The 19,393-nt window shown below is 46.6% G+C and overlaps 1 protein-coding gene across 1 annotated transcript in view; it reads left to right on the forward strand.

Annotated features, from left to right (window-relative positions):
* Positions 1–19,393, forward strand: part of LOC102180430 — a 149,286-nt gene that overhangs the window by 105,229 nt on the left and 24,664 nt on the right. The window contains exons 3-5 of the mRNA XM_018050332.1: positions 1,423–1,796; positions 14,156–14,187; positions 16,039–16,083. Of these exons, the coding sequence (XP_017905821.1) occupies positions 1,423–1,796; positions 14,156–14,187; positions 16,039–16,083 (451 nt within the window). The remainder of the gene's footprint in view (positions 1–1,422; positions 1,797–14,155; positions 14,188–16,038; positions 16,084–19,393) is intronic.

Raw genomic sequence — 19,393 nt, forward strand, 5'->3', positions numbered from 1 at the left:
TGTGGCTTGGACGGTGTTCATATTTTGTCTGTGTTTAGACATGATTAAGGAGTCTTGCTCTTGTCTTCGTACATCGTGGTCACAAGGGGCCTTGTCTGATGCTGATGTTCTGAGAACTTGTTAATGTTTATGTTAAACAGAAGAACATCAAGGCCCAGTGATAGTACCAAGGCCATCTCTTTCCCAGGTATAAACCATCTAGTCATAGTGCTAGACTCAACTGGTGTTCCAGTCACTGAGCCATGACTTTATTGTGCTCTCCCACACTGTCAGCACTGGACCTCTGAGTCACAGTGAGACAGATAGGGGTGTTCTGAGGTGGAGACATTTGCAGGAAACTAAAAGACAGATGTCGCTTCAAGAGCAATGACTCCTTTTCTTCCCCAGCTTCAGGCATGCTGCTGCTGCTGCGGCTGCTAAGTCACTTCAGTCGTGTCCGCCTCTGTGCGACCCCATAGACGGCAGCCCACCAGGCTCCCCCGTCCCTGGGATTCTCCAGGCAAGAACGCTGGAGTGGGTTGCCATGTCCTTCTCCAATGCGTGAAAGTGAAAAGTGAAAGTGAAGTCGCTCAGTCGTGCCCAACTTGTAGCGACCCCATGGACTGCAGCCTACCAGGCTCCTCCATCCACAGGATTTTCCAGCAAGAGTGCTGGAGGGTGCCATTGCCTTCTCCGGCTTCAGACATGACATGAAGCCATTTCCATGAGGTTAAGGGTATTTCAGTCTGTGGAGAATTTCAGAAAGAGAAAAGAGGGGGCTGCAAGGTAGAGGGCGCATCCTGGACTCTGCCTTAGCTTCCTTCCTGCAGTAGAGGTGTACTCTGCACTTACTGTGAGTCAGACCTGGGCTTGATGCTGTGACAGCCACCACTACGTGGAAAATAGACAAGCAAAGGATCATGCTGAGAAATGGGGTAAAAGAAGACAGGGTACCACAAGGACTACTGGCAGTCTAAGCAGTGGTTCCTATACTTTTCTGAATATTGGAATCATCTGGATCTTTAAGAAATATGAATGACTGGATCCTAGTGCACTAATCTAATTCATCTGGGATACCACTCTGAGCATTTTAAAAACTCGGAGATTTTAAAAACTCCCTGGGTAATCAAATGTGCAGCAAAGTTGGGAAATCATTGGTTTAGCCCATCCATCCTTATAGTTTAGGGTGGAGGGGCCGGGGTTATAAAGCTGTTTAACCATATGAAAGCTGCGGTCCCTCATTCTAGACACTTGGATTTAGATATAAAATCTGAAAATAAATTTCGATGGGCTTTCAGACCCTAGGAAAAGAATCTGGGAATTCCTCGAGGGAGGCGGGTCGTCTCGTGAAAACCCCCCAATCAGGGTGATATGAGCTCCCCGCAGAATGGCGCTGGCCCTGCTCTTTCACAGAAGCCCCGGCATTAGTGTCACCAAACCTAGCTCCCGCAGGGAGGTAAGCAAGCCACCGAGCGGCCGGTGTGCGCACGTGTGAGAGTGTGCCCGCCGGCGTGCACGCGCGGGGCAGCCGGCGAGAGTGCGTTTCCGTTCGGGAGCCCGGGCGGCCTCCGGCTGCGGCTGCAGCAGCGCGCCCGGCACCCCCTCCCGCCCAGTCCCCTCCCCCGGTGGCTCTCGCTCGCCCTCGTCCCTCCCCCGGCAGCGTCCGCCGCCTCCGGGTGCGCAGGGCAGCGCGAGGCACGCGAACCCCTCCTGCAGGCGCCCGGGAGCTACTCGAGCGCCGAGCCCCGGGCGCGCCTGGCGCCCCCTCCCAGACGCCTAACGACGATGAGCCAAGACTCAGGGGTCGCGGAGAGCAGGTGAGCGCAGCCGCGGGGCTGGGTGGGGGTCGGGCTTTGGGAAGGAGGACGGGCAGAGCGGGGGTGGGGTGCGGCTGGCCCCGACATCGCCGCGTGGAGAAGGGGCTTTGCGGTCTTCAGCACCCTCTACCGCGGGCTCTGCTTTTCCCGTTTTCCGGACGGGGCGGGGGCTCCACTCCCGCCCCAGCATCCCCGCTCGAGCTACACAAACAAAGCACCCTTCGGTGGCGGCGCCTGCCTGGCGCGGGCATGGAGCGTGGGGGTAGCGACTCGCCGTCTAGCCCGGACTCCGACTCCCTACCCGCCGGCAGGCCCCGGGCGGCTGCACCTGGGTCGGGCGGGCTGCGCCGGGGTCGCGCGCAGGTGCTCGCGCGGGAAGCGGTGGCGCGCGGCTCCGAGGCCCCGGGCGCCCGGCCAGGAGGAGGAGCTACGGCCGGCGCTACTGCCCCCTGCCGTCGCGGCTTGCCGGCGCCAGCAACCCGGCCCCTCGGCAGCGGCGGCGCAAAGGCGGCAGCAGGTGGGCCCGATTTGTCCCCGTCCACCCGGCGGCAGCGTGTGGAGGGGCTGATCGCCCTGTGGCATCCCCTTTGCTCCCAGCGCGAGTGGACTCGCGCCCTTCCCGCCTCCGCGCTGACTCCCCGCCGCCCAGGCCGGCTTCTGCTGTCCTCTTCTGCTCCAGTCTCTCGAGCTTCAGCTCTCCGGATCCCCTGCGCCCACTGCACCCGGGTCTGGGAGGACTTGGGTAGTTTTTCTGAACACCACCGGCGCTTTGGCCCCTTGACTTTCAAATGGTTTGAGCCGAGAGCGGGATTAATTTCCGTAATCCCCTTTTGCCCATGCGTGGAACACCCCCATCATCCCCCTGCGCCAGTCATCCCTTCTACCCTCCCATGGGCCCTAATAGTGTCTTTAGCACAGAAGGCACGAGATCAGCATTGCTTTTAGGATATCTGCTGTTGTAAAGGTAGCCAGTGCCTCTGTTTGTCATCAGCGTCCCACGTTCCTTTAAAGGCAGCCTCTCGTAACGTGGGACTGTGTATTCAGAGCTGGCATGGGCTGTAGTGGTCGAGTTCTCCAGAGCTCTCATCTGCAGAAGCAGACTTTTGGCACTGGATGCAGTTTCAGCACAAGACACGTGACGGCTTGTTTGTGAAATGTATCCTTTAGGTAATTCTCTCATTGCTGTAAGCACATGCAGGAAGCCCGCCCAAAGCAGTGCAGAAACGCTGGGCAAAGATTCAGACTCTGCAGAGAACTTGCTTATGGGACAGTCCCTGCCACATCACAGTTTATGCACGATCAACTAGAGAATACGGAGCTTTACAATGTTTCACGACTTCAGTGTTTCGTGGATTATTCGTTGAACATTAGGCTCATAATCTTTTAGGAAGAAGGGAAGGATTTTTTTGTTTTATGTGTGATATATATATATTTTTTCTTTTCGCTTCTGTTCTTTAAAACACTGTTGCAATCAGGAAGACAGTGTTGAAAAGTTTGTTGTGGCTAGGTTCTGCTGTTGAATTTCTTGACATTAGCAAGAAATGTCAAGAATTTGATTTGAGGAATTAGGGTGAACAGTTTCACCTTGGGTGAAACTGGGTCCACTTGGGTCATCAAAAACACTTCCGTAGAGATGGTCAGTTAGCAGGGAGACTTGCAAATGGTGGTTACAGTGAATTTTGAATCAATCAAATACAGCAAAAGTAAAGTTTTGTTCTAAAAGAAAAGGGAAGCGAAGTATAGTGTGTGAAATTAGCATGCACGGTTATTTACACAAACAAAGCAGAGCTAACTCAACTTCTTCCTACTCCTTCCTAGTTCAGTTCAGTCGCTCAGTCGTGTTTGACTCTTTGTGACCCCATTACTCTGAAATATGGGTCCTCCCTACCTCTTTACATAAAAGCTTGCTAGCCTGCAATCGCTGATCTTTCTGGTCTCTTCAGTAAAACTTACTAATGAGTCATTTGCTCATTTCAGTGTGGCAGCAAAGTCTGTATAATTGTGTGTCAAACAAGAGGGAGGTGTAATTCTTAGTAAACTGTAAAGCACCCTACAGATGTTTGCTACTGTTACTTGTAATTTTTAGTAGCTGCACAGTATGCCACTCTGATACTTAGTCATTCCCATATTTTTTGCCATTTAAACTGTTATTACTGATTTTTAAATACTAAGGAGGTCTCTGTATCTAGGGACTTCCCAGATGGCTCAATGGTAAAGAATCTGCCTGCCAATACAGGAGGTGTGGGTTCAATCCCTGGTCCAGAAGAATCCCATGGAGAAGGAAATGGCAACCCACCCCAATATTCTTGCTTGGAAAATCCCATGGACAGAGGAACCTGGTGGGCTACAGTCCATGGGGTCGAAAAAGAGTCGGATATGACTTAGCAACAGCAACTTTATATCTAATTACTACATTGTTTCTGTCATTTATCCAATGAACCTTTTTTTTTTTAATAGTGCAAACTATATGCCAGACAATGTGTTAGATGCTGAGGATGTGGAATCCTTTGCTGCACACACACACACACACACACACACACACACACACACTTCTCTTGACTTGTTAGATCTGAGATGTGATCTTTGCTGTACACACACACACACTTATCTTGTTCTATAGTACACACACACACACTTGTTCTCTAGTACACACACACACTTCTCTTGTTCTCTAGTACACATACACACACACTTCTCTTGTTCTCTAGTACACACACACACTACTCTTGTTCTCTAGTACACACACACACACACACACACACTCTCTCTCTCTCTCTCTCTCTTTCTCTCTCTCTCTCTTCTCTTGTTTTCTAGTTCCCAAGAGTTATAAACGACTTATAAAGTACAATGTGCAGGCGTGCTCCGTTGTGTCTGACTCTTTGCAACGCAGTGGACTGTAGCCTGCCAGGCTCCTCTGTGCATGGGATTTTCCAGGCAAGAATACTGGAGTGGGTTGCCATTTCCTGCTCCAGGGGATCTTCACTATTCAGAGGTTGAACCTGTGTCTCTTGCATCTCTTGAGCAGCACAATAAAGCCATTAATTTAGGTGTGCATCAGAGCAGGGCTCAGGGAGGGGAGTAGAGAAGGGATCCCTTCAACTGGGCTGAATAATGGGAGTCACCCCACCTCATCCATTCTCAGTCGGGCGAACTCTCCTTGCCTGCGCTGGGCACTTGTGATTTCATTCTTTTCCCTCTTCTTCCTCCTCCTCTCCTTGACCCCTCACTGATAGAAGTGTTCCAATTGCCTCCTTTCTCCCTTAAGGCAGCTCAGTTCCAACTTTTCCTCTTGGTCCCACTTCCCTTTGGAGTACAGTATGCAGAGATTTCATTGACAGTTAGTTATAGGAGAAAGAAGGAAGTAGACTTTGAAACTGTTCACTGTAATTCCTGTCACCCCACAGCTGCCATTTGGGCCATATCCCAAATGCAGTCATCTCTTCACTTTGCCCCCTACCACCCAGGGTCATTCTCCATTCATAAATGTGGCCTACAAAGCTAAAGGCCTATGTACTTTTCCTTTCCCAAGATGCTAAAACCCTTCCTTGAAGGGTTTTGTGTGTATGTACAGTCATACAGAAAACACAGCATTTAAAATGTACAGCTGATAAAATTATCACCAAGTGAACACATCTGTGTGACTGCCACCCAGGTCAAGAAATAGAACCTGGCATCCTAAAAGCCCCCGTCCTTTTCCTCCTCCTTTCCTATCCCTTCATCCCAAAGAGACCAGAGATAGTTTTGCTAGTTTGTAAACTTTATAAACATAGACTCACACAGCATATGCCCTTTTGTGTCTGACTTCTTTTGTGCTGTTGTGTTTGTGAGATTCATCCTCCCAGTTGCGTGTAAGCAGTTTTGCATTCTGTGGCTTACAGGACTATTTTATGACGGAATCACATTTTGTTCATCCATTTTTCTCTTGATGAACATGGCAGTTGTTTCCAGGTTTTGCCTGTTACAACTAATGATGCGTGAATCCTTTAGCCTTTTGATATCCAAAAACCTACCTGTTTGACCACTATTTTTTTTTTTTCCTGCTGGTATAACTAAAGAAAAGGAAGGGAGGGAATAGATGAAGGAGCCAGCCTGGGGAGCTAGGCCTGTGAATTTTTCACCTTTGCTGGCACTAAATGTTTTCCAAAGCATTTAAGGCTGTGCTCTCATTCTGGGACCTGGACATAGAAGAAAAAAGTGATGGGATGGCTTACATCCCAGGTGAACTGATTATAGGTGGTGGTTATGGGATGCTTAGAATAAAGGAAACTTGGTGATGATGGGAAGCCTGCCCAGCTTGGGAAGTGTCCCTTGGGAGAACTGACAGCTGGTGGCTCATGATGCCCACATCTCTCCTCCACCTTCCCTCACCTGTCTGCCACTTTCCCCTATGGAGTCCTTCACCCCCCCTCCCCGACCCTTCCCCACCCCACCCCTCCTCCCCCACCCTTCCCCACCCCACCCCTCCTCCCCCACCCCAGCCTGGTCCCAGAAGGCTTGGAGTACAGGAAATCCTTCTGTCCCTACGCAAGGGGCTGTGTAGTTGGCTTCCAGATCTCAAATCTGTGAAGACAGTTTCCTTGGAGTATGCTTTAAAGTTTCCTAGCCTCCTGAGGGGTGTTTGTCATCTGGTACTACAACTTCTTGGGCAGGGAGGTCTGGCTTTTGTGGCCTGGAGACTGAGATTTTCTTTGGGGAAATGCTTGGATCTTTTGGGCTCAACGCAGGCAGTGTCTGAGCCTGTAGGCTATCAGGGTTGCACAGGGTCAAGCATTCCCCATGAGAGATGTTGACGACAGCAGATTCTAGAACCCTGCATTGTTGACTTCCTCCTTTGCGCTCAAACTTCAGATCTTCCGAAGAGGGAAGATATAGGGACTACTCAGTGGACCAGATGATCTCCATTCAGCATCCTGGGGTTGCCATAGGCTTGGTTTCAGAGTTGGAGTCTCTCCACCTCCCTGTCTTCCCTCACTCCTCCCTTTCTCCCTTTGATCACACTTGCTTTCTTCCTGTTCCTGGATCATGATCAGTTCCTTCCTGCCTCAGACAGAAGCTGTGTGACCTCTTCTCCCCCGGCCCCAATTCTTCTCTTGCCTATTCCTGCTTGTCCTTTGTGGCTGAATTTAAAGGTCACTTCCTCAGGAAGCTGCCCCCCTACCCCCACCCCCAATTCTTCAATCTTAGTCAGCACTTCCTTTCTCAGATGCAAGTAGACAGTCTTCCCCATCAGGCTGATGGGTGTTTGAAGCCGCAGTGCCAGTTGCTTTATTCACTCACGCCTGGCACACAGTCCACCTGTGTTTGTTAAATGGATGAGTTGATGGGTAAACCAGGAGACCTGAGACAGGTTGTAAGATTGTCTCTGCTTCTAACTTGCTGTGTGGTCTTGGGTGTTTATTAGTTTTACCTCTCCTAGAGTGCCCTCCCTCTGCAAAATAATGCATCAGGCTGGAAGATCTTTATAGGTTCCTTTCCATTTCATTATTTTCTGAGTCTAACAGTGAGGATCCTGAGAGGTGGTAGCTTTCTCTGAAAATGCAAAAGCTGACCTTACCACTGAGGTGTAAGCGGTCTTAAGTTTCATGCCTGTGTTCTTAGCATGAGAGCTGCATTCTTCCCAGTTCACCATAGCCTGCTCTGGGCTAAAATGATAGCTCATATTGCTTTTATTGTGCTGTTTCCACATCACATACATTTTATTTCCTGATCTGTCTTCTCTTCCGCTAGTGTGCCCCTTGGGACCAGGTTCCTATGTCACGTGTCACTTTTATATCCCCTCTGCTTATCACAGCAACTGTGAGTTGATTTCAGTTGATGAAAACAGATCTGTGTTACAGAGAATAGTATTTTCATCGAGTTTATTCTCTGGAAAGTGTAACTATTTTATGATTATGCAGATTAACTTTAGTTTGTGACTAACATAGACTCTTTTCCACTTTCTTAACCCATTTAACTTTTTTTGACGAATTTCCTGAAGGTTGATAGGAGCTAAAAGAAGTAAAACACTAGTTGGTTTCGTTCTGGTGAAGAGTTAGGGGAGGATTTGGGCCTCATTATAGGTTTGTGCACACGCATGCTCAGTCACTTCAGTCGTGTCTGACTCTGCGACCCTGTGCTGTATAACCCACCAGACTCCTCTGTCCATGGGCTTCTCCAGGCAAGAGAATTGGAGCAGGTTGCCGTGCCCTCCCCCAGGGGATCTTCCTGACCCAGGGACTGAACCTGTATCTCTTGTGGCTCCAGCATTGCAGGTCGATTCTTCACCTGAATCGACCCATTACGGGTTTAATTATGTCTAATAACTTTTTGGACTTCCCTGGTGGCTCAGACGGTAAAGCATCTGTCTACAATGCGGGAGACCCGGGTTCAGTCTCTGGGTTGGGAAGATCCCCTGGAGAAGGAAATGGCAATCCACTCCAGTACTATTGCCTGGAGAATCCCACGGACAGAGGAGCCTGGTAGGCAGTCCATGGGGTCGCAAAGAATCGGACATGACTGCGGGACTTCACTTTCACTTTCATTTTCAATAACTTTTTATTATTTACTACAAGGTGACTCTAGTTGACAATTACCTTCACAGACAGTGGCACCTTAAGAACAGAGACTAGAAAGTACAAGTGTTTTGTCTTTACCTGCTTGGCAGAATTTTAGGCTTTTTGTTGTGAAGTGTACTGATAAAAGCTTGGACTCTGCAGTCAGATGGACTGGGTTTGTGGATAAGTTACCCATGCCTTGTTTCCTCATCTGTGAAATGGGGATGATACTAGTTCAGCATCAGGCACTAAAAAGTTTGTTGCAATGAGCCCATTGATGCCTGCCAGGTCCTTGGCTCAGGTTCAGGCACACAGTAAATACTAAAAAAAAAAATTAGCAATTATATTATGGTTTATATGATAACATATTATATTAGTAATTATATGTAATATATTAATTATTATATATATTATATGTATTATGTACATATAATATATATTATATACATATAATGTGTATATATTATATATATTAATGTATTATATATATTATATGGTGTGCTGCAGTCCATAGGGTCGTGAAGAGTTGGGCACAACTTGGCAACTGAACAACAATTATGGTTTTATTTTCACTTTAAGGATTGTTAAAATCTTTAACTGGAGAATTATTACTCAAGGAGGCAGATTTGATTGAAACCCTTCTGGCGCCTACTATCCACCTGTCTAGGCTGCAGTCAGGCCCAGGTGCAGAGGTCGGAGGAAGGCTCCCTCTGGTTGGATTTTACAGTGCCAAGATGCAGCGTTTTTCTCCTCCCACTAAGGGAAAGAGGCCTGCACTAGGCAGGGCCTGGGAGCTGGTAGGCGTAAGGCATTTTTCTCCTCTCACTAAGGGAAAGAGGCCTGCACTAGGCAGGGCCTGGGAGCTGGTAGGTATAAGGCAGTGTTGACAGTACACCTAGTCATCACGATTGAGTCGGGATGAAAATGTAAGGAATTTTAAAAGTGGTACTAAGTAAATGTCCACTTCCATTCTCTACTGATCTTCAGCCCCTAAATTACACTGGGAACATCTGGAATGGGTCCTCCCTCTCCATGATTACTTTAGTTTTCCTTTTAACAAACCACATGGAAAAGCAGACAGGAAGAAGATGTGGGACACTGGCATCCACGTGGCTTGTCAGAGAGGAAGAAAACCTTCCTCCACCCTTCTGGATTCTTCTGGTCTAAGGATTAAATTGACATGTGTCAGATTAAAGGAGAAAAACATACAAAAGTTTTAATAACTGGTGTACATGGAAGAGGGGCTTCCCAGGTAGTGCTAGTGGTAAAGAATTCACCTGCCAGCGCAGGAGACCTAAGAGAGCCCAGTTCGATCCCTGGGTTGGGAAGATCCCCTGGAGGAGGAAATGGAAATATCTCCAGAGTTCTTGCCTGGAGAATCCCATGGACAGAGGAGTCTGGCGGGCTACAGTCCATGAGGTTGCAAAAGAGTCACGCATGACTTAGCAACAACAGCCATATATGGGAGATACCAAGGAAAACTTGAGTAACTCTCCAAAATGGCCAAATACCGTCTTACTTTAAATACTGTCCTCAGCAGGCAGACAAGGATGTTGAGGGTGGGGAGAGTCAGTTCTGGGAGGTCCCTAGGAAGAGCACAGTAAACCCTGGTGAGGTTGTCCTGAGATTTCTGTCCCTGCCCTTTCACTGATAAGATACAGATTTGGACACCCTTACACATGGAGATTTCCCATACAAATGTTAATGTTTCTTCCAAAAGGCTATCTCCTGCTGGGTTTTCAATGTGTTTCCTTTGCCTGCTGTTTCTTAGAGAATAACCAGCTTAAAATAATTAATATGCCAAAGAGACATATTTTAGGGAAGCAGATTCTGTTACCGCTAAAGCAGATTCCAGAGCCAGTGCAAGGGCTCTGTGGGTCCCCTGGGTTACTTTCTTCACTGGGCTGTGACTTTGGTGTTGCCCAGTGGGCGACTCCTTCACCTCGGGCTAAATGTTTTGATACAGAGAGCTGACCCTCTACCCCGCAGCCTCATTATGTGGTGAAAATAAAGGTTTTCCGTAAAGGTTTTCTGGTTTTTAGGAGAAGTTCTGATATCTATGCACATGCATACACATCTGGAAATAAAGATAAACAGCTGCAGAAAGGGGACTATGAAAGGAACAGTCAAGAGAAGTTTGTTGCTGTTTTAAGCAGACATATTTTTTACAGTAAGGGTGTATAACTCTTAATACATATTCTCATCAATCCAGTTCAGTCGCTCCAACTCTTTGCAACAGTTCAGTCATGTCCAACTCTTTGCAGCCGCATAGACTGCAGCACGCCAGGCTTCCCTGTCCATCACCAACTCCTGGAGCTTGCTCAAAATCACGTCCATTGAGTCGGTGATGCCATCTAACCATCTCATCCTCTTTCGTCCCCTTCTGCTCCTGACTTCAATCTTTCCCAGCATCAGGGTCTTTTCTAATGAGTCAGTTCTTCACATCAGGTGGCCAATGTATTGGAATCAGCATCAGTCCTTCCAGTGAATATTCAGGATTGATTTCCTTTAGGATTGACTAGTTTGATCTCCTTGCAGTCCAACGGACTCTCAAGAGTCTTCTCCAATACCACAGTTCAAAAACATCATTCTTCGGCGCTCAGCTTTCTTTATAGTTCAACTCTCACATCCATACATGACTACTGGAGAAAGCATAGCTTCGACTAGACGAACCTTTGTTGGCAAAGTAATGTCTCTGCTTTTTAATATGCTGTCTAGGTCGGTCATAGATTTTCTTCCAAGGATCAAGTGTCTTTTAATTTCATGGCTGCAGTCACCATCTGCAATGATTTTGGAGCCCAAGAAAATAAAGTCTCTCACTGTTTCCATTGTTTCCCCATCTGTTTGCCATGAAGTGGCAGGCTTCAACAGTACGTGAACTCTGAACTTCCTGATGTTCAAGCTGGATTTAGAAAAGGCAGAGGAACCAGAGATCAAATTGCCAACATCCATTGGATCATTGAGAAAGCAAGAGAGTTCCAGAAAAACATCTACTTGTACTTTATTGACAGAATAAATTCTTCAAGAGATGGGAATACCAGACCACCTTACCTGCCTCCTCAGAAATCTGTATGCAGGCTAAGAAGCAACAGTTAGAACTGGACATGGAACAACAGACTCGTTCCAAATTGGGAAAGGAAAATATGTCAAGGCTGTATGTTGTCACCCTGCTTATTTATCTTATATGCAGAGTACATCATGCAAAATGCCAGGCTGGATGAAGCACAAGCTGGAATCAAGATTGCTGGGAGAAATAGCAATAACCTCAGATACACGAATTATACCACCCTTATGGCAGAAAGTGAAGGACTAAAGAGCCTCTTGATGAAAGTAAAAAAAGAGAGTAAAAAAGCTGGCTTGAAACTCAACATTCAAAAAACTAAGATCATGGCATCCAGTCCCATTACATGTTCTCATAATTACTTTTAAATTAAAAGGTACAGTGACTGCATTATAAGGGTATGAGTCTGGAGAAAAACGACGCAATGGCTGGCTCGTCCTTGTATGCATTTCATTGGGAACCATGTTTTAGTCTTTCTTAATGTCTTGGAACATTTCTTAATTTCAGGCTTACCACCGCTCTCTGACCTTCTGAGCCAGAGGTTAAGATTAAAAAGTAAGAAGACTTGGGTCTGAAAATGAAAATGCATAGTTTTCGTAGGACATGGAGCTTGGGAAATACCAAATACTTGGGAATGTTTATCAGAAAAAACCTTGAGTCAGGGAGGTTTTCAAAATCTGGAGGCTCCTGACTGACTTGACTGAAGAAGGGAAAGGAAGGGACTAGCAGTCAGTCCACTGCTTTTGCTCTTTTCTTCCTCAGTTTTCTGTCACTGCCAGGGCTGGGGTCAGCCGGTGAAGTGGTGGGGCGTGAAGGAAGACATGGTCCCAGGGGCTTTGAAGTCTTAATGGCCCAGGGTCAGGTGCTCCTTTTCTGTTTGTTAGCTGTGTGACCTCAAGAAAGTTAATGAACCTCTCTGAGCTCCAGTCTCTGCATTTGTCAAATGGCCTTCATAGGCTTATTGGGATGATTCAATGAGAAAATCCAGAAAGATTTTAAACACTCATAAGTGCAAATAACACCATTGTTGTTTTCTTCCTGGTTTTTCATTTATTCATCAGATTCTGATTTGATGGGCCCAGAAGAATGGTTTTTAGAAGGCTCTCTGAGAGTTCTAATGTCTTCAAGTCCACAACTTGTGAAACGCTGTTCCTGAGGGATAAGGAGCAGTTTGGGCATCATGGTGGAGGGCAGGGCTCTTACTTATATGCACAAACTCTACGTGTCCATGGGGCACACATAGCTGAGCTGCACAGCTGCAAGGCTCCTGGCAGTGACTCTTTTCGGGGGAGGGTGCAGAGCGTGGTGTGTATGTGTGTGTGTGTGTGTGTTATGCAGGGTGTGCTTGGGACAGTGAAGAACATTCCTTCTGGGGGAGCAGGAAGGGTAGGCGACAGGGGAGAAGGGTGGGGGTCCATGCGTGCGGTGCCAGGAAGCAGTGAGAAGCCATAGAAGGGCAAAGACATGATAAGGTCCTGCAGAGGAACAGACCAAGAGAGTGAGACAGTAATTGTTAGAGAGTGCGGGAAGCTTGCAGGCAGGCAGAAGCGGTGTGCAGTGAGGAGGGGAGAAGTTTGAGAGGTGGGTTGGAGGAAGCATGGGAGGAGTCTGATTGTGCTGCTTCCCAACAAAGGGGGAGCAAGAGTTAGTGATGACTCAGAGGTTCCAGTTAGGTGACCTGGTGATTCTATGTGAAGACAGGTTGGGAGGATCAGGTTTTCTTGGAGAGGAAAAGGCAAGGACTAGCTTGTGCTGACTGTATGTAAAGTGCTGAAGTGACCCTTGGGCCTTAAGTACCTGGAAGTCAGGGAGGAGGCCTGGGGAGGGGTCAGAGATCTAGGATCTGAAGCTTTGGCCTGAAGGCGGGCCTGAGGCAGTGTGTGGAGGGCGCACTGAGGTGGTCTTGGGACAAAGCTAATCGCCAGGAGCTGATGGAGCTGGGAAATGAAGCACCTGGAGGCAGGAGAGGCCACCGAGCTGAGGGGAGGGAAGAGACCAGGTGAGGGGCGCTGGAAGCCACCACGGAGCCTGTCACCTGCTTCATCGAAAGGGAGGTGGCCCCTAAGGATGAAGAGGGCCCCTTGGGTTTGTTGGGCAGGGGTCCTCGGTGCCTCTAGCTCGAGTGGTTTCCGTACGTGGGAAAAAGCAAAAGGCTGGTGGCTTTGAGTCTGGGGGAGGATGGGGAGTGGGAAGTGGAGGTGGGGAGTTCTCCCTTGAGACCTACCGTGGGACTGAGCAGGGCAGAGCCGGGGTGGGGATGCAAACACCAGGTCAGGCAGTGGAAGGACCAGTTAATTGAATGGGGGAGCTGTCCAGGCCCTTCATTTCCTGGAAGTGCTCTATGGGAGGGAGGAGGCTGGAGAAGCAGGTGAGAAGACCTTGGAGTGAGAGGGCGAGCAGCCCTCTGTAGGAACCAGGAGGAGGGACTGGAAGCCAGTGTGGCGGGGCGAGGTGGATGGATGGGCTGGAGACGTGCCCGTGTGGGGATTCAGCGCAGTGACCCTGTGTGTGGTGCTGCTGGTACCCGGGGTGTGAGCGGACCGGCAGGGCTTCACTTGCACACTTCAAAGTCACCTCTCTCCCTGTGGTTTTGAGTCTGATTGGAGTGGGGAGTGAGGGGGCAAGAAGAGCCTTGAGGAGGGAGAGAGTTATTCCACCTGCCAACATTTCTGGAGAAACATAGTATGATCATTTTGAAGACTTTCATAATTATTTGTATAAAATTAGTATCCGTTTATAAAACTGTTTTTCTTTTCTTGTTCTAGTGATGATCACCAAGGCTCTTTAGAAGAAAAAGGTATGAACTCTAAGTCAGCATTGAGTAACTGAAAAACTTAAGCTGCACTGTGTGGAAATTTGCATTTTTAGAAAATGATTTATTTATTCATTTTATTTATGGGCTGCAATTGCCTCATTACATTCATGCAGTCACCAGCTTATAGAAATGTGTTGAAATAATCAGTAGGTTAGGATGATGAGATAATGACAGTTTTTCAGAAGTTTCTTTAAGATTATTTGTCAACAGATATTTAAAACAATGAAATGTAAAGAATTCATACCTTCGTGGTTTTTATAACTTAAGAATAGAAAACAAATACTCTTAAATCTCTTTCCTTTTAAACTCTGCCTCTAATGTTCTTTTTAACCTTATTTTAAATTTAGTAAAATAAGAATAGAGAAGTATTGTCAATGGAATTCTATAATTGTTCTATGCACGAGCAGATATTTTCTTTAGTACTTCAGTGTTATCATCAATTCTAGATACTTAATGAAAATAGCAACACCTAATTCTGTCCCTGAAACTGGATCAAGTAAAACCTCTGCTGTTAAAAGAAGGTCATGGTCTAGGTTTAGGGGTTGCTGAGGCTTGAGTCCCTTCTCTCAGTTTCTCTCTCTGACCAGCAAAGTACTGGCGCCTTCCTTACTTTCATATTGTCCTAATTTCGTTTGTCTACTGCATGGTCCTTCCTTGTCCTCACACATGCTATGGGCTAGGACATGGATTTTCTCCTAATTTCTGCAAAGTGCCCATCGCACAGTGGACAGGAAGTCAGCGAAGGGACTGTAGTCTCTGTCTGCACCGAGGGGAAGCAGTCAACCAGTAATCGAGCCCCTTCTGTTCACCAGCCTGGCATGGGTGAATGTTCCAGACAAATGAAATGGAAGAGTGCTAGGTCCTGTTCCATGAGCCATCTAATTGAGTGTGGCATAAATACAGATGAGGGGCATGGTAACTAAGTGGCAGTCCTTCCCTACACAGAAATACTCTTGCTCTAGTTGATGTTGTTGGTAACTTCTGCAGCAGTTACCCCTTCTCCTTTACTATAATATCTCCATTCCCATGCACCTACACTGGCCTCGGCTCTTATCACTTCATAGCTGAATCTCTGCAGCGGAGTTTTAGACTCTCTGGAGTCTAATGCATCCTGAACAACAGTACCTCCCGCCCCCCTCTCCGCTGCCCCCCGCCCAAAGTCCACCGGCATCTTTGGGAACACCACGGCCCATTTCAGCTTGAAGCACTCATGTAATTCTGCATCTCCATGTCATTCCCTGTAGGAGAAACACCCCCCAAGGCCAGTTCTTCTCAATTGCGTTTGAGGTCCTCCCTAGTCTGGTCCCAACTTATCTGGATCCTCACCTCTAACCTGTCTGTGTCATTTCACTAAATCAGTGATGGTTGTTTGCATGAGTTGACTGTTCGATGGGAAAGGACTCTGAGTCTTTTCCATAGAAACACCATCGTTTGCTCTTCAGTTACAAAATCTAAAACCAGGTGCCTTTTTCCAGGGATGTTTTTAGAGAGCAGCTAAGTTGATCAAAGAGTGCCACTCCAAGAGGTTGCCAGGGACCCAGCCAAAGGTCATTATAAAGTTTATTGGCTTTCTGTTTGCCTTCTCTTGGAAAAGGCTTAAGGTTGCTTGGTCTAAATCTTTTATCCTTTGAGAATATGGCCTTGCTTACCATTGGTAACTGGGTGTTAATTTGACTTGCAGTGCTGCTTTGGGTTTAAAGAGGTAATTCAGTTTATAGAAGAGGATACTTCTGTTATTTTTGGTTTAGCATTTTTTTTTACAAAAATGAACACAGTCTTCTATTTTATCCTGGTATTTATACTACTAAACTTGATTTCTTTCTCAAAATTTAGATTTCCGCAGCCCCAACCTAGATACTTCAGGGGACTCTAAATCAGGTAAGAGATATGATTAACATTGGTAAATGCCCCAATTAAATTTTTATAAAATAACCAATTTATCGCAAGATAAATAACAATTAATTTTTCTGTTTTACTTCAAGCAATCTGTATGAAAGATAGGAACTTTCATCTTTCTACTTGAAAGAGCTGATTAAGTTTTAAACTTTCATGGTTACCTAGCCTAGTGAAATCAGTAACTTAAAATTCAGTGATGAAGCTGTGCTTAATGAAACTGAGAATTTATCTGATGAGGCAACTGGACCATTTTCTAGATTGGTTTCACTAACCTAATACAGGGTCCTCTGCGAGCCAAACCAGGTGTTGGATACTTGGCTGGGGTATTCCTGGGAGGTTTCCCTGAGGAGGTGATGGTTGACTTGAACTCTGAAGGATGCATTACGGTAACAGGGCAAAGGTGGGGACAAGAGTTATCTGAGTTCAAAAGACTTGCAGGTGTAAATGTACATGTCCCCATGTGGGAAAGTGCACAGCGCTTGTTTGCAGAGACTGAAGAAGGTCAGATGACTGGAATCAGAGAGCGAGGGGAAGGGTGGCAGGGCCAAAGTGTGTCTGTAGAGACAGGTGGGGGCTGGATTTCATAGGACCTTTGGATTAAAAAATCTTTTCTCCAGAGTAGATGTACAAATGCCCAATAAGCACATGAAAGATGCTCAATATTATTTCACGGAAATACAATTCAAACCCACAGAAATATGCCATTTCACAGCCACTAGGGTGGCTGCAATGAAAAAGATCATGGCATCCGGTCCCATCACTTCATGGGAGATAGATAGGGAAATAGTGGAAACAGTGTCAGACTTTATTTTTGGGGGCTCCAAAATCACTGCAGCCATGAAATTAAAAGATGCTTACTCCTTGGAAGGAAAGTTATGACCAACCTAGATAGCGTATTAAAAAGCAGAGACATTACTTTGCCAACAAAGGTCCATCTAGTCAAGGCCGTGGTTTTTCCAGTGGTCATGTATGGATGTGAGTGTTGGACTGTGAAGAAAGCTGAGTGCCGAAGAATTGATGCTTTTGAACTGTGGTGCTGGAGAAGACTCTTGCAAGTCCCTTGGACTGCAAGGAGATCCAACCAGTCCATTCTAAAGGAGATCAGCCCTGGGTGTTCATTGGAAGGAATGATGCTGAAGCTGAAACTCCAATACTTTGGCCACCTCATGCGAAGAGTTGACTCATTGGAAAAGACCCTGATGGCTGGGAGGGATTGGGGGCAGGAGGAGAAGGGGGCGACAGAGGATGAGATGGCTGGATGGCATCACGGACTCGATGGACATGAGTCTGAGTGAACTCCGGGAGTTGGTGATGGACAGGGAGGCCTGGTGTGCTGTGATTCATGGGGTCGCAGAGAGTCAGACACGACTGGGCAACTGAACTGAACTGAACTGAACTGACGCTGCTGATGGAGGCTTCCCCAGTGGCTCAGTAATAAAGAATCCTCCTGCAGTGTAGGGGATGCAGAAGATGTGGGTTCAATCCCTGGGTTGGGAAGATCCCCTGGAGGAGGAAATGGCAGCTCACTGTAGTATTCTTGCCTGGAAAAAACCACCAGAGGAGCCTGGTGGGCTACAATCCATAGGGTCACAGAGAGTCAGACACGATTGAACACCCACACCCACCCACACTGCTGATAGGAATGTAGATTGACACAGCCACCTGGGAAAACAGTTTGGTAGTCCTCAAATAGTTAAAGGTAATTGCTATTTGACCCAGCAGTTTCTCTCCCGTGTATATAGCCAAGAGAAATGGAACCATATCTCTACAAAAGAACTTGTGCATGAATGTTCACAGCAACATTATTCATGATATTTGCAAGTAGGAAACAACCCAAAAGTCCGTCAAGTTTTAAACTCATAAGCAAAATGTGGTGTACCCATTTGTGTTTGTTTGCTGTGACTGCTGTAAGAAAGTGCCATAGACTGGGGAGCTTAACCAGCAAAAGTATGTTCTCTCACATTCTGGGGGCTAAATGTGAGTCAGGATGTTGGCAGGGTTGGTTCTCTTGGGAGACTAGGAGGGAAGGTCTGTTCTAGATTTCTTTCCTGGCTTTGTAGGTAGCCATCATCATGATCTCATGATGTTCTCCCTGTGGTGTGTCTCTGGGTCTGAATTTCCCCTTTTTGTAAGGACACCAGTCATCTTGGATTAGTGTCCACCCCAATGACCTCATTTTACATAAAAGTAAATACTTCTGTGAAGACTGTATCTCCACATAAGGTCATATTCTAAGGTGGATTATGACTTAAAACATGAAGTTTTTGTTGGGGGACACAATTCAATATTATAACACCATACAATGGAATATTATTCAGCCATAAAAAAGAATGAAGCGGTGATACATACTACAACATGGTGAAACCTTGGAAACATGCTCAGTGAGAAAAGCCAGGTACAAAAGCCCATCTATTATGTAATTCCATTTATGGGATTTATCTGGACATTTATGGAATGTCTAGAATATGCAAATCTATTCAGGCAGGAAATGGAGTATTGGTTATCTAGGTCTAGGGGGAATGGGGAGATTGAAAGTGGTAGTTAAAATGTACAGGGGATTTTAGGGGATGTTTAAAATGAAAAATTGATTGTTGTGATGGATGTACAGTTGTTGTTACTGAATTGCTCAGTCATATCCGACTCTTTGCGAACCCATGAACTGTAGCCTTCCAGGCTCCTTGGTCCATGGTGCTTCTCCAGGCAAGAATGCTGGAGTGGGTTGCCATGCCCTCCTCCAGGGGATCTTCCCAACCCAGGGATCAAGCCCAGTTCTCCCTCATTGCAGGCAGATTCTTTACCGTCGAAGCCACCAGAGAACTGTGAATATATGAAAAGCTATTGAGTTGTACACTCTGAATTATGTAGTGTATGGACCTCAATGTGGGAGACCCGGGTTTGATCCCTGGGTTGGGAAGATCCTCTGAAGAAGGAAATGGCAATCCACTCCAGTATCTTGCCTGGAAAATCTCATGGACAGAGGAGCATGGTAGGCTCCTACAGTCCATGGGATTGCCAAGTCAGACACAACTGAGCAATTTCACTCACTCGCTCACTCACTCACTCACTCAAGGTTGTTATAGAAAAATAAAAAAAGTTATATCAGAAGAAAAAAATTCAAAGCTTGTCATCCAGGAAAAAATCCATGTTTTCTTGAAAAAACTTAAGCTCAAAAAACTTAAGTCACAGAAATCACAGGGCCATTTGTCCTTAACCATTTTCTGGGACTGTGGTCTTTGCATGCTTGATCTACTCCTGTGATTAGGTTTATGTGCAACAGAATATATTTAGGACA

Source organism: Capra hircus, chromosome 1 (assembly GCF_001704415.2).
Source record: "Capra hircus breed San Clemente chromosome 1, ASM170441v1, whole genome shotgun sequence".
Taxonomy (NCBI): domain Eukaryota; kingdom Metazoa; phylum Chordata; class Mammalia; order Artiodactyla; family Bovidae; genus Capra; species Capra hircus.